Source organism: Nestor notabilis, unplaced genomic scaffold, assembly GCF_000696875.1.
Source record: "Nestor notabilis isolate BGI_N333 unplaced genomic scaffold, ASM69687v1 scaffold9838, whole genome shotgun sequence".
Classification (NCBI taxonomy): domain Eukaryota; kingdom Metazoa; phylum Chordata; class Aves; order Psittaciformes; family Psittacidae; genus Nestor; species Nestor notabilis.
The window spans coordinates 14,331-29,113 of record NW_009938722.1 but is presented as its reverse complement, the minus strand read 5'-3'; the positions used below and the strand labels follow the sequence as shown (position 1 = coordinate 29,113).

Genomic DNA, 14,783 nt, shown 5'->3' with positions numbered 1-14,783 from the left:
ACGCTCTTCTAAAAAGTCCTTCTCCAGTTTTCTTGTAGGCCTCCTTTAGGTAGTGGCTGGTCTCCCCTGAGCCTTCTCCAGGCTGAATAAGCCCAGCTATCTCAGCCTGTATCCACAGGAGAGATGCTCCAGCCCTTGGCTTGTCTTCATGGCCTCCTCTGGACTCGCTCAAGTGGGTCCATGTCCTTATGTTGAGGGCCCCAGAGCTGAATGCAGTATGCTGCTGAGTGCAGTATGTAGTACTTTGACATTTTACATTCTGGTCTCTGCTATTTTTTTTAATGCAATGCTTTTAAAGCATTAAATAGTATTTGTGTTTGTTTTGAATAAACATATTGTTTCTTCTTATATATATATGTTTTATAGTTATTTTGGCCAACTGCAGTTGTGCCAACTCTCAACTTACTTACTGTTCTGTTACTTACTGTTCTGACGCATTTGTGTAGTGGAATTGTTCCAGAGTGTTTAGAATCTGTAGAACAGCCACAGCTATTGTGCAGCTGGTTTTAGACGGTTGTTAATGTACATTGTAAGATGTAAATTATCTGAAGGCATCTGCAATTCATAAGGCTATTTTTTGGAGGAACCCAATATTCTTATTAGTGTTCTATTGCAATCTCTTGTTCACATAAGAAAGGAAATAACATCTTTAAAGTCACCCAATAGATTAGTGCCTATGATCAAAATTAAATACACCGCTGGAGTTCTGGTTTCACTAGGTCATTCTTATGCTAGTTACTGAACTGTTCAGCAATCTTCACTTGTATAAGCGTCTTGATTGAGAAACATGGGATTCAATCAGTCTGTTTATCTGTCTTGAATACTTGTGTTTCCTTCCCTCTTGCTGTACGGCCAGAGTTGGGGAATGCATACCTTTTCTGATACATAGAAATCATTATAACCATTCAAAAGAGATCAATTTTTATGAGGATGGGGAAATAAATTGAAAATGAAAAAAATCTTCCAGAATTCAGAGCTTGATACTCATGGTTTATTTCCTCCTCCTTTGTGATGAAATGGCTCTAACTGGGAGATGAGTTCTATCTGGAGGGCTTTCTTGGAGGCAAGGTTTTTACTTATCTGATACTTTTCCAAACCATTTGTCATTCTGCTTCTAACCATCTTTGCTTTTTCAAGTTGGGATGCCCTTGTCCTCTGTGTGTCATTGGCTTTTGTAAGTGACTTAATACTCATTGCATTATTCTGGACCACCTTTTCTATGTGTCTCAGCCTCTAGCCTTTTTGTTGTTGTTTTTAACTGAAACTACTGAGAAAACTATTGATGTGTCCCCGGGGAATCATTTTCTCTCAATTCTAAACCTGTTGGAGCTTATGAGACATTTAAAGACTGCTGCTGTTCTAGTTGATGGTTGAATTGAAGAACATAATGGGAAGATGAAAAAGTTCCTCCCAAAAATGCTGGGATACTATTTCCATGAGGTTTTCAGCTTGAAACAGGAATATAAAGGGGCAATGTGCAAATCAATATCCTTAAAATGCTGGTAGTTCAGTTCAAATTGTTGGCTTAATGGAGCACTGAAATGAAAGGAAAATAAAGCGGCCTGAGGAACCAGTCGGATTGATGCTCATATTGAAGTTTATATATTTTTTTCTGTTCTCTAGGGCTGCTTTGTTTTTAAACCAAGTCCCAAGAAGAGAAGGGTGTCTCAGAAAACAGGTCAGTGCATTTTGATATTTTTTTCTGTGTTTGAGAAGGATTAATCCTGGAACGTTCACCACATCTGATTGAGTTCTGTCATAGCTGCTTGAAGATTTTCATTGCTCCTTGATGTCGATATTGCTGAAAACTCATTTCTTCAGAGGGACCCCAGCAAATTGTTGGCTAGTGTAAATGTGTTTTTCATCTTCAGCAATAAAGATTGTACAGCTGTCTTTGTCTTTGCACTTTTTTTAAACAAGAGAACTCCTTTCCTTGCGACTGTAAATTGTTTACTGGCTAATTGTTTATCTGAGCCACCTTTAAGCTATGGGAGTTAGAAATGATATCCCATTCCTAAGTCTCATCATATTCTGGGTAGTTTGCCTAAGCTTCTTGAGAAAAGAAGAAAGAAAAGCCACTTGTGAAGATCCCATATCGGCTTCTGACTGCTAGTATTTGTTACATATATTTTCTTCAGCCTATCTGCGGTATATACAGGTTTCGTCATTTGAGGAAGACTGAGCAGAACTGACTCTTTTTGGAGCCACAAGTAATGCTGTTTAAATAGTTGCTCTTTGAGACTCAGGTAGGAAACTTACCTTTCTTATTCCCAGGTTAAACTTTTGGCATAACCAGAGCTGTCAAAAGGTGTGAGAACTTGTATTAAAAACGTGGAGGTGAAAGTCATAAGGCCAGATTTTTGTGGACATCACTACAGGCTCATTCATTACTCACTGTAACACCTGCTTTAAAATTAATCTCAAGTTTTTTTTCTCTGAGACTTGGCACATCTGTAGCTCAGGGAACGAGTGACAGGAAAATAGAATCCAGTCTGTCGTTCCAAGTCATTGCAAGATAAAACCAACAACCAAGACCTATGCGCTTAAACCGTATTGAAATTTTACCCATTACTGGATATTATCTTTTCACTTTTGCAGGATTAGTAATGCTTGGGTAAGCCCTGCTAAACGTGTTGTTAGCAAATGCCTTAAGATAGAAAAATACTTTTGACTGAACTGCCCTAAAAGACAGGCAGAGGTGAACTAGTTTGGCTGCTCACAGCAGCTGGTTAGAATGGTTTGATGTACATCATTAAAGGTTTGGAAGCCCAAACCTGTCAAGTGTGAGGTTTCAGTTGTGAAGCATCACAAGTTGATAGAGCTGTTGCATCCCACAGAAGGTCGTCTGTGCATTTATAGCTGGAGTTTTGGTAATAGAAATGTATTTGACAATATGCTAATATACCAATATGTCTTGGTATATTACCAGTAATTTGATTTCCTTCAACTAGAAAGCCTATGACCTGTGTAATCAGAGACGATTATGTATTTTAAGTGATTTTTTTTCATAGGGATACAAATGAGGTGTCAGGGGAGACAATTAAAATAGAGGGTAAGGAGTGCCTCTTGCGTGTCTTTTACAGAGCTGGTCAGGGTGGTTTTAATGCTTTGGGAGACTGAACGTGCCCATCAACTGGTTCTTTGCTAGAGATTAGTCTTGTGTTGCTGCTCTATTGAATGGCCACCAAATGGACAGTAATGGATAGCAAACTAAGTTTTTTTATATGCATATGCTTAGAAAAAGTAATAGTTATGTTTAATGTTGTCTTGTAGCAACAGTTAAGAGGCTATTTACTTGACCTTCAGTTTTTGCGTTCTTCCAGGTGGTATTAGTGAGGCGTTAAACCTACCCCAGGCCTGCTAAATGTATGCTGGGAGGAGAAGAATAGTTGCAAGCCTGTACCTTTTTTTTTTTTTTTTTAAGGGAAACGTAGACTGTGTGAATAGGGGAGGAAAAATGACTAGGAAAAGCTCACTCATGTATGCAAGTTTCTATTCAGTCTCTCATTTTACTCCCAGCTCTGTCTTTCCTTCTTGGTTGGAAGCTGGTGGAGAATTTATGTACTCACATCTGTGAGGCAGAACAGCACCTGGGAAGCCAGATGTATTTAGAAAATGCACCAAGACACTGTTTTACCATAAAGGATCTGATTTTCTTTTTCATAAAGAGTATGTACAGAAGTGAGAGGCAACCTCGAGGTGAGCCGGAAATGTAGGCCTAGGTTGTGCTTAGAAGTTTTGCTGGCATAGTTGTGTCAGTTAAATGTATTTTTAAAAAATAAATAAATCTGTATTTCATGTAACCTGGCAGTCCTTTCCCAGTATACCTTATTATTTTCAGGAAATTGGTGTTATCTGCATCTTCCCTGGGGAACAGAAAGGGTTTTCATGTACCTATTCTTGCAAGCTCTTATGATGCATATCTGACTGTAACAGGAAAAGAGGATTGAATATTTAATAGGTGAAAGAGACCCACAAAACTTTCTGAAGCAAGGGAAAGATTTTTTGAAAGTTTTATCTTAATAATAAAGGCTGTTTGCTCTGATGTAGCCTTCAGCTCATCTGGGACTTGAGATGGAAGCAGGTTTACCTTTTGCCTGCATATCTGGGCAACATATTCTATTTGTTCCCGTGCTTATTCTACCAGATAACAGCAGTTTTTTTAATTAATTGCTTAACAGAAAAGTTCTCTCCCTCAGATATATATGTATATTAAGATGTTCTTGTTTCAGTCAGGTGCTTCATTTTCTTCTCAACAAAAAATGTTTTGTTTCAGTAATGTCATTTTGCTTGCCTTTGCTTTCTAGCTATCCATTTTGGAGAAGGAAAAAATGATTCAGAGGATAGAGAATTGCGGTTTGATACTTGTCAGTCTTTATGGAATCAGATCAAATTGGAAACAGAGGTGAGTCTTACACCACATACTAAAGCAGTGTTTTGCATTTCTAACAATGCTGCTTGCTTCTTTGCTTCTGGAGATCTTTTTTTACACACTTAAAAGGGCAATTAGCTAAAGCAGTAGAAGGGCCAGAAGTACTGACTGAGACTGAATCCCTGTCCAGAATATAAAAGAGTAATAATAAATCCATCAATTACACATTACTTTTAGCCACAGAACTACATGCTTTTAATGTTTCAAGCTGCTGCTTCTAATCTTCTCTTCTTAATAGTCCTTTTTATTAATTCCTGGCATACTGCTGTTTTCTACCTTCAATTCAGTTACATGCTTGCCAACCCTCTCAGGATTTTAGGCTGCTCTTGAGCTCAGTGTTAAAGAGTTCATAGCAGCCTAGAATTCACAATGGATTTATATGACTACCACTGCATGGATGTCAAATGCTGAATGACACAGCTTCTAGTATAGTTTCTTGAATTAGTACCGACAGTGTCAGTGGGGTTGTCCAATGGGGATCAGAGTTAATTTCATACTGAACTGTGGCCTCCTAAGTGTTGTGTGTTAGATGGCATGCTGCTGTTGTTTCCTTATAGCCAGCTGGCATGCATTATGGTATGAATAGTTGCTTCCGTACAGCAGGGATTTCCTCCTCTCTTCAGTGTCAAGGATTCTGGGCAAGTATTCCATGTTCCTCTGCCCGCTCTTGCGCTCTAGACATTATGAGAAATTTTTTTTCCAGAGTTTGTTTTGGGATGTAAAGTAGAAGCCAGCTGGATGTAGCTTAAAATCTGGACTCTTGAGCTAAACTCACAAATTCCTTTAATTCTGTTCCTACTATTCCATGGTCCAGCTCACTTTGACTAGTTGGCACCCTTTTCAAACCGTAACTAGCCAGGCTGTGCAAAGCAGTGCACTAAACTGCAATGCTGCTTATAGAGAACAAACAGAAGTTTGTGGAGGTATATTTGATATCTTCCTGGCAACTGCTTCAGCTTGACAGGTTAGCTACCGGCATTGGCAGTAATGTTGACAGCTGCACCAGAAACTGCCTCGTCAACTACGAAGTGGACTACAGAGAAGATGGCGTCCTGTAGCTACTTCTGGAAGACCTTTTCTTGGATCTTTTTTCTTTGGCACAGTGTTGCCAAGGCTTTTGAGATAATACTTCTACACTGCCAACAGTGGCTGCAGGATTTTCAGGTTGGAGAAGTGTTGGGATTTCTTCCCTAGTGCTCTGCAAGGATTTTTTCTAGGGCAGCAGGCACAACCCATCATAGCGGATGCCTCCCTTAATCACTCAGAAGCACAGAGTCATTCCATCTGGAAAATCATTGTTCTTTCCTGTTCTAAATCTCTTACCCTTGTTTTCTCTGAGGCTGTTAGGAGTGTGCCAGATAATTTCTTCTGTTATTCCTCCAGATGGAAGACAGTTCATCCTACATTGACAAATTGATATGGGCTTTGCCTTAGAGTTTGATTTGCCCAAAGGCAGATTGCCTACTATACGTAGAATTTTCTTTATCCAGCTACTGGGGAATCTCTGATATTTTTTCTCCCAAGTTTTGAATTACCATCTTTTTATCCCACTGTTGGTGAACTTGGGGGTGATGATTGTTTTTATATCTAAAATTGCATGATAATTCAGGTTGAAAGTTTCTAGTCTGAACTTCTGCTCAAAGCGGCATCATCTGTGAGGTCAGATCAGGTAGGGGAGAGCTTTATCCAGTCGGGATTTTCTTTCTTATATACTTTCCAACCCTGGTGTAGTAAGCCTGATCTGTGGCAGAATACTTGGGAAGTGGATGGCTTGCTGGTTTGGACTTTTGTTCTAGGGGTTCTGGTAGTGTGCTGAGGGAGCTTAAAGGATATTCTCCGAAGTTTTTGCCAGGGTACTGTTACCTGACAGTTTGTTTTGCAGACCATGTGCTTGTGCTGGTGTTTTCCCAGTCTTTTGATATCTACTTGAGTTGTTGAAGAGTGAAGAGGATTTGACTTCCAGGCACTTTGTTGTGGAGCACTCTTGACCTTTGTATGTCCATCATAAACTGTGCTGTGATTGTAGCAGCACCATCTGTCGTCTGGTGGTGACATTCTTTCAGGCTTCTCACAACATGAAAAGTTGGCAAAAGCACTGCAGAAACTGTCCTTAATTTTTTGGAAGATGGATTTTGGACCTTTTCTGTTTCAATATTGCAAGGTATCTCAGTTTTTACCCTTGCTGTCACCGGTGGCCTTGCAAATGTTCTTATTATGATACATCTCATCAAACGCTTTCACAAACATTCCTTTCCTGTAAGGTGAGGAATTCCTCTTGACAGTCTACCAGGATCCAGGTTAGAAACAAAAAGCCTAAGTGCAGGGCTTATAATATGGTAATTTCAGCTTTGATGTGCAGATAGTGGTTTTCAGACCACACAATAGATAATCTTGACCAAACCTAATGTAGCAGCAAGAACTGAACTTTCAGTTCATATGACTTTACCAGAGTAAGCAGTGTCATGCAAGTAAATGAGCTGGTCCCTTGAGATGCAGAGCAGCCTGGCATACTTTCTGCAACATTACCAAAGTAGTGCTAGCAGCAAGTTTGTTTTGACAAGAAAAGACTGGTAGATTTTAAAAAAACTTAGTAAATGAGCAGCCTGAGTTCCATCTTCACAAGTGTGCATTGGAAGAAATAATGTATCATGTAACCATCCTAAGTAAGGATTCAGGTTCTTGTTTAGGACAGCTTAGTGAAAACATGTACAATAATGATCAGAACAAGCTCAAGGTCTGATGGCTTTTGAAGCAGCAGCTCAGCGGATTTTTATGGGAGGTGTGGTAATACAAGGAGGTGTTATGATGCTGTTATAAAGCTGAGGGTGTAAATTCTTCTTTTTAAAGTGCCATGTTACAGTTTCTTCTGAGTTGCCATAGAATTTACCATGTGGGAGCTCAGAGGTGCACAATCAACATCAGAAAGGCCAGAAGAATATTTTATAATAAGCAGAGGGTGGAAAGACTAAGATTACTTTGTGTACAGTTTTATCAGGAGAGCAACAGGAACTCCTCTGTATAATGGAAATGGAGTTCAAGTTTTTGAGCAGGCATCATATGCAGTCTCCTGGAGATGTCCCCTTAACTCTTTTGATAGCTGTCTCATCAATGCTGCTAGGAATGGCCTTTACCACTTAGTTTAAATTCAGGTTCACTGCTGCATGTGTCACTTCCTGTTGCTAATAAAACTTGATGATTTTATTGGGGGCAGGGGTTTAATCTAGTTTTTAACATCTGTGTTCTAGAGTATATATTGATATGCTGAGCTTAAGAGTACAGGGATGTTTTTTGTCTGTTCTAGCAGAAGGAATACCTTGGATTAGAGACAGATTTTCAAAGGCACGTACATAATTCAAGAAATACATAATGCTGCCACTTTATGTCTGCTTTTCTTTCCCTGTTTTCTCTCACCTTTCCATATATTCCTATGTATACATATTCTCACATGAAAATCATCCCGAAGGGCAAAAGACAGTGTAGGAAATGTAGCAGTCATGTATTTTTTCCTATAAAACATACTTAATACTTTCCTTTTGGTTTTGTTTTGGTTTTTTTTTCCCTTTCATCCTGAATTAGATTTGGAGAGACTCAATGTTTGCTCTCATGTAAATCTCTCAGAAAAATGTTTTGTAAGCCAAGAGAGAATAATAGGAATTTTCATGAGCATTCTCCCATAAACTAATTATATTGTTTTATTCCTCCAATGTCACTTACACTTTGTCAGATGGTTTTTTTCTCTTCCTTTAAAGCCTGTGGAGTGACAACACAGTTAAGCTCATTTGCTTTCCAAGTTGAGGCATTTGACCAGAAGTTCCAAGTTTGTAAATGTCTGTGTTTGCCACACAGTGAATAAATTAACATGTTTACAGTTCACAGGAAAACTTAGTGTTACTTAAAACTTACCCTGGAGTTTTAAGGATTAAAAATTATGCAGGAAAGGGGTAGGAACAGGAAGATACTCTGGTGTTTCCACATCTTCATAAATAAAATCTCTCTGTGTTTGTTTACAGCAAATACAGGAAGACTTGAATAAGCAGTTACTTGATAATGTAGTAAGTTTTTTGAGGCGGTCTCATTCTGGGTTCCAAGAAAAGACAACAGAATGGACTTGTCGGACGAAGTCCAGAGAAATCCCTACTGCAGCTCTTGTCTTAGGTAATATTTTAAGGTATATTTTGTTATGTACATTGCTTAAAACTGACACAAAGATCAAGGAAAATATAGTGGTGACTTCTAGCAATTACTGTGAGCAATACTGGCATCAGAAATGTTGACAGAAGAGGCTGGGCTGGGAGAAGGAAGCAGGATAAGACCTCTTTCCCCTTTTATGCATAATAGCATATGCATAGTAAGTTAACACCTTCCCTAAAGGTCTGTTTTAGGCAGCGGGTAGTGATTTAGTGGGGTTTTTTTCCTGAGGCACTGGAGATGCTTGGATTTTGTTCCTGTTTCTGCACCCAACACGCTTAGTGGTTTCTATGGCTAACCATAGAATTACACAGCTTCTGTATTTCTGATACATGTTCTTGCGGTGCATCTTTACCTGTAGGGGAGCAGTGTCATTATCTTGGAAAAGGAGCAGAAGGTTAAGAAAACAGTGGAAGCTGGTATTACTGAAGTTAGTGAAGTCTGGAATTGTTTGTTTGTTTGGGTTCTTTTCTTGCCCTCACCTTCTTCTTTCAAAGGGTTTTAACTGTAATCCTGAACCTGGTTCAAGGCAACCTGATTACATTTTCAGTGGGTCGTTTTAGGGAACCTAAAATCAGGCCTGTGCTTCAAGTTTACTGGGTGAGCACTAACAAAGCCTGGAAGGCAGTCAACTTTTGTAGGCAGTAGAAAATGAGAAGCTTCTGCTCTGTGTGAGAAGTTGTGAATTGCCTTCTGGAGGAGGTTTTGTTTTTTTTTCATGTCGTTGACTAAGGTTATTAACATTTTCCTCCTTATATAAGCCCTGTGAAGATCCAGGTCTTAGATGTATGCACTGTTGTTCTTTTAGAGAAGGTGAACTTTTGTTTTCTGGTCTGCAGGCCTTAGATGGCTTCTGAGAGTATGAGTAGCAGGGAAGATAGAAAACCAATCCTGCTCCTTGCACATTTACGCCCCTGAGAAATACTTCTTAAAAACACTCAACCAACTAAACAAAATAGGCCCTCCCCCAGACTTTGAGGGTTTTTTGCAGATTCCCTGTTCATTGTAATCACCTAGTATTATCATGTGTGTCTAATCTTGTGCTAGTTTTTCATCTTTCATCATAGACGATGCAATGCTTTTCATTCCTTCCTCGAATATATCTTCTGGGTTTTGGCAACTGTTCAGTTTATTATTAAATCACAGTGGTCGCAAATCACAGGAAAAAATGCCCTTAAAAATTTGTCTTTTTCTAGGTGTAAATGTTACAGATCATGACTTGACTTTTAGAAATCTCTCAGAAGCCCTTCAAAATAATATTACTCCTTATATAGCCTTGCTGGAAGCCAAAGATTGCCCAGGTAAATACTGCAATAGCATTGCTGCTTTTTCTGAATAATCTAACAGTAACTAGAAATTCTAGCTTTTGCACCCAAATGTAGGAATAATCATAGAATCACAGAATGGTTTGGGTTGGAATGGACCTTAAGATCATCTAGTTCCAACCCTGCTCCCATGGGCAGGAACACCTCACACTAGATGATGTCACCCAAGGCTCTGTCCAACCTGACCTTGAACACTGCAGGGATGGAGCAGCCACAGCTCTCTGTGCAACCTATTCCAGTGCGTCACCACCTTCACACTGAGAGGGATCTTGGAGACTTTCTAAAGATTTGCTCAATCCCATGTTAACAGCAGTAATGCCTGTTACTGTATTTTAAGAGGTGTCCAGTTCTGTTTAAAACAATGAAGATTGAAATACTACTTAGCTGTAGCGTAAACGTCAAGAGCACGCTGCTTAGTGCACTGCATGTTGGTGTTGTAGGTTGGCTTTTCTCTTGGTTAGTTGGATAGTGTATGTATGCATTCCATGTTTTAAATGCTTACAGTCATGTTGTTAAAGTGGGGAATGGGTAGGATAAAATTTTGTCCCACTCTCCTTGTTCCTTTTTTTATTTTTTAAGTAAAAAGACTAGAATCACTTCCAGCAGCATCCCCAGATCCATGGATTGGCTCCCTTGTTTTTTTTAGGTCACTCCAATAGCATGTGGCTAGAGTTCAGGAAAGGTGCAGGGCCAACATCTTCACCTGAATTGTTGCTATCTAGGCAAATTATAGCATAATTTTTGCCACATCAACAACATGTGTATGTGAATATTTTCAAGCTTTCTGTAGCATGAGATGTGCATTCTGGAGAGAGAGGACAAATAATCAGAAAAGTGGACAAATAATAAGGCACAACTTGGGGTAATTTTTTAGAGTATGAGTTGAATAACCACATGTCTTTACTGTGTGTCTAAAAATACGAAGGTATAAAAAATCTGATGCAGAAGCTGATGGGGCAGCTGATGAACTGCTCTGTCGATGCGGTCTCATTGGAAGATGAGGACTACGTGCAAGTTTCCCAGAATAGAATACGTTGTTCAATGAATTCTGTTGTCAACTGGTATGAGAGTGTAACAAAGGTATGTTTGGGGGTTTAATTGGGAACTAGAAGCTTAACATGCAGTACCAATTTCATGACAGATGCTTTTCTCCCAGGAGTGCTGAGATGTTTGTTTATTAAAACAACACTTTATCCAAGAACAGTCATCCAGGGGAAAGGCACCCTATTAGTGCTAATGTGCCATTCTGTCATCTGCAGCCCACACTACATTGACAAGCAGCGAGAAAGTAACTTTCAAAATGTTTTTGCATCTTTGTATTTAATAAAGCTAATGAAATTTTAAGTTTTGCCTCTGTCGTGAAGTTAGAACTGATTTTATGATGACTTCTTCACAAACAGTGTGTTTAAACAGAAGTTTATTAACAGAAGGGTACATTATCTTTCACATTACTGGATAAAGATACGAAAAATGAGCAATGTCTCATGTATGCTATGTATGGAACTCAAATCTTCTCCCTCAATCCCAACAGAATTTCACCATTTGTGTCCCACAGAGCTATTCTTGCCTTTGTTGGAACGTGGGATTTTGAGATTTGTTTATTCTTTGTAATTCATACTGTGCCAAACAGAAGGAAGAAAAATTGCAATTCTAGGCGCTAATAATAAATACAGCTGTAGCGAAAAGTCACCTCATCACTTTCAGGCATTATAATATTGTAGATGTAATTAAATCTTTTTATTTTACTGTCTTATGTTTATTAATGCGTAACAAATGGCTTTAAAGAAAACAGATTCTGAAACTCTGAGCAAAAAAAGAACTTCCTCTTCAAGACACCAGCAATCTCCTCCAGTTGTAGTTATATTCAAAGACATGGAAAGTTTCACCACAAAAGTCCTTCAAGACTTCATAGTCATCAGCAGGTAATGTGAGCTGAAGTTTAGTTCTTCCACTCCTTTACCCATTTTCTATTTGCAGCTGATTTGAAGTGTAACAATGAGGCCAGTGGAGAATTGGAATCAAATATTGATGCTGCTTCTTTGCAGCAGTGATTGTGCAAAAACCTATTTGTTAAGTTTTGGGGATAAGGTATCCTAAGGCTAATGTGGGACTCTGAAGTAGTGTGCGAAAGGGCTGGGTTGAGGTAATTGGGTAGCTGATTGAAGTCTTTACATAATATTTATTTGTACTAGTTGTTATAGAATTTGTGATTGTGAAACTAATTTTTCAGTATGTCTAGATCTTCTGTAGACTTTTACAATTATATGACTGCTGATTTAATGCTGTTTAAAGGTCACTTGCTTACTAATGGGAGCATATAAAACTTACCCAGAGAATTTTTCTGTCAGCCAGGATCTGTAATGAGTAGCTGACTACTACAGGTGCTCCTCCTGTGCTTCTGTCCTTCCTTAAACTGTCTTCCTTAATATCATCTCATGCATTCTAATCAAAACCTCATGCTATTGTCCAAAAAGAGCATCTTACATTCAGTCCCCAGGTTGAAACTACAGGTGCAGCAAACTTGTGGCTGCAGTTGTACAATGCAACTGCAGCATGCATGCCTGTTGTTACCTCTCAACAAGGCTAGGCACTTTCACTTGCTGAAAGACCCACAATAAAACCATTTTTTTACTTCAGATCTGGTAGATGGGCTCTCTAGGGAACATCTGAAGAAGTAAAATCAGAAATGCACAGTAATCTGGAAATAATTAGGGGGCAAAGCAAGGGGGAATGAGGTTTTAATAATTAAGTGTTGTGTTTTATTTTGATTTTTGTGGCAAGGATAAATAACTGAGTATGTGGGATGTAGATGAATTGCTGTACAAGTCTAACAGTCCACTATTTGCAAATACACTTTTTTTAACTGATTGTGTGTCCCTTCAGAAGAAAAGGTTTAGAGGATTCAGATGAGCTTATAACTAAATATTGTCTGGATTAAAGTAAATAGAAGATGGGTAAAATAGAAGCTTGGCAGAGTTGCATAATACTTTGAAAAAAGGCGTCTGGGTGATGGTGGAGATCGGATTTATTCTCTCCATTTCAGTCTGAAACCTGTTTAATAAAGGGTGAAGTTGGGTGAATGTGAGAGGTTCTTCTGATTGGTTCATCACAAGGTTCAGTTTCTCTCCAATATTCTTAGGTTATCAGCAGTGGACAGTAATAGATGGAGTGTATTTGCTTTATGTTTAAGTCTCTAGCAATGACTTCTGAGGAGTTCCAGAAATGAAATAATTATGGGATAACAATTAAAACACCAAGGTCAAAAAGTTGCTGTGGTGAAACCAGAAAAACAGAATAAATTGACAACTTTAGCCTAGAAGATATTTAAGATAGCAGAATTTGTATCTCCTTAACACTAATTTTTTTAAAAAGGGGAAAATTATGATTAAATAATACTGAAAACACTGTATTCTGAGTAATTTGATGTTGTTCACAAGGAATACAGCATTCAGTCCTGATTATCAGTTCTTAAAGCATATACTAAAAAGAAATCTGAAGAGGAAGATTGAATCTGATGAAGTTGGAATTCTTTAAGTCTTATAGAACATAGAACATTAGAGGTGTTTCATATTTGTTTTACATTTATTAAATGATGTAAGATCTGTACATTTTCTGGACACTGGGAGCTGTTCCGTGTCTCTTCTTTTTTCTTTATTACTTTGGGGAAAAAAAATAAATTGTAAGGTTCAGTTCTCTGAATATAACTTTGGGGGCAGACAGGAGCAGTATGATACTCTAACTGAGAAGATGCTTTTTATGCCATTTCCTGAAATTTGAATCCTAAAATATAATTTAATTTCCTTTTCTGCTTTAGGGCTTTAAATAGCTTCCATTATTTCTCATTTTACTCTACATCAAAACTCTTTTAGTTTACTGGCAACAAATCTTTTAATTTACGCATTTCTGCATCTTAGCTTAGTGCTGTAGTAGGAACATAATACACTTGTTTCATAATTTTCTATAATGTAACTATTGTGGTTTTTTTCTCCCTTTCCCCATGATCTAGTCAGCATATCCGTGAGTTACCTCTAGTACTGATTTTTGGAATCGCTACATCTCCAATGATTATCCACAGCTTACTTCCTCACTCTGTCTCCTCTCTGCTGTGCATAGAGCTTTTCCAGTCCCTTTCCTGTAAGGAGCACCTGTCTACTATAATTGACAAGGTAATTCCCTTTCTGAATAGGAGAAGTGTTTGTGTATTCAAACACAGTATACATGTGGCCTTTAAAAGTAGGTTTCAAAGAACTGAAGCTTTTGAAATGGAATCTGTTCCTGAGAGCTGTGGATTTTGGATATTTCTACTCATAGCCACAAAGTAACTTAATACTGAGAGCTTCTTTCTCACGTTGAGACACACTCACATACCTGCTTTCATCTTTCATTTGCACTGACATCTGCCCATACATACTTGGGCAATTACACTTTGACATTCCCACCTCTTCATTAAAGCAGTACTTTGATTTGAGTTTTACTTTGTTTCAGAAAAACATAGCTTTAAACATAATAAAATACAGTTCAGCCTGAATTTTGCTGCATGTCAAAAATTAGCAGTGTTTTCCAAATGATCAAGCCATGTACGATTCTTGGTACGCCACTTTGTGCAGGATTTCCAAAATCCCTGTTACAACATGCTGGAAGTAGTGGTATTCCTGGTGGTTACAGCAGCCTCTCTTCTGTTTGTAATTTTAAAAGTAAATAGAAAAATAGCATTAAGCAAAACTATCTTTGTGTTGCATATTAGCAAAAGGTATTTCCAAAAATGTGGTGAAATAATAAACTGAAAATCAATCTTTGCATGGATGTTTTAGTGGAAGTATTGTTTTTAGAGGTTGGCG

General features: G+C 38.3%; 1 protein-coding gene across 1 annotated transcript in view; it reads left to right on the top strand.

Annotated features, from left to right (window-relative positions):
* Nucleotides 1-14,783, top strand: part of ORC3 (origin recognition complex, subunit 3) — a gene marked incomplete at its 3' end in the record, with an annotated part of 29,917 nt that overhangs the window by 1,266 nt on the left and 13,868 nt on the right. The window contains exons 2-8 of the mRNA XM_010019482.1: nucleotides 1,624-1,678; nucleotides 4,308-4,405; nucleotides 8,443-8,587; nucleotides 9,817-9,921; nucleotides 10,871-11,025; nucleotides 11,731-11,867; nucleotides 13,952-14,111. Coding sequence (XP_010017784.1) covers nucleotides 1,624-1,678; nucleotides 4,308-4,405; nucleotides 8,443-8,587; nucleotides 9,817-9,921; nucleotides 10,871-11,025; nucleotides 11,731-11,867; nucleotides 13,952-14,111 — 855 coding nt within the window. The remainder of the gene's footprint in view (nucleotides 1-1,623; nucleotides 1,679-4,307; nucleotides 4,406-8,442; nucleotides 8,588-9,816; nucleotides 9,922-10,870; nucleotides 11,026-11,730; nucleotides 11,868-13,951; nucleotides 14,112-14,783) is intronic.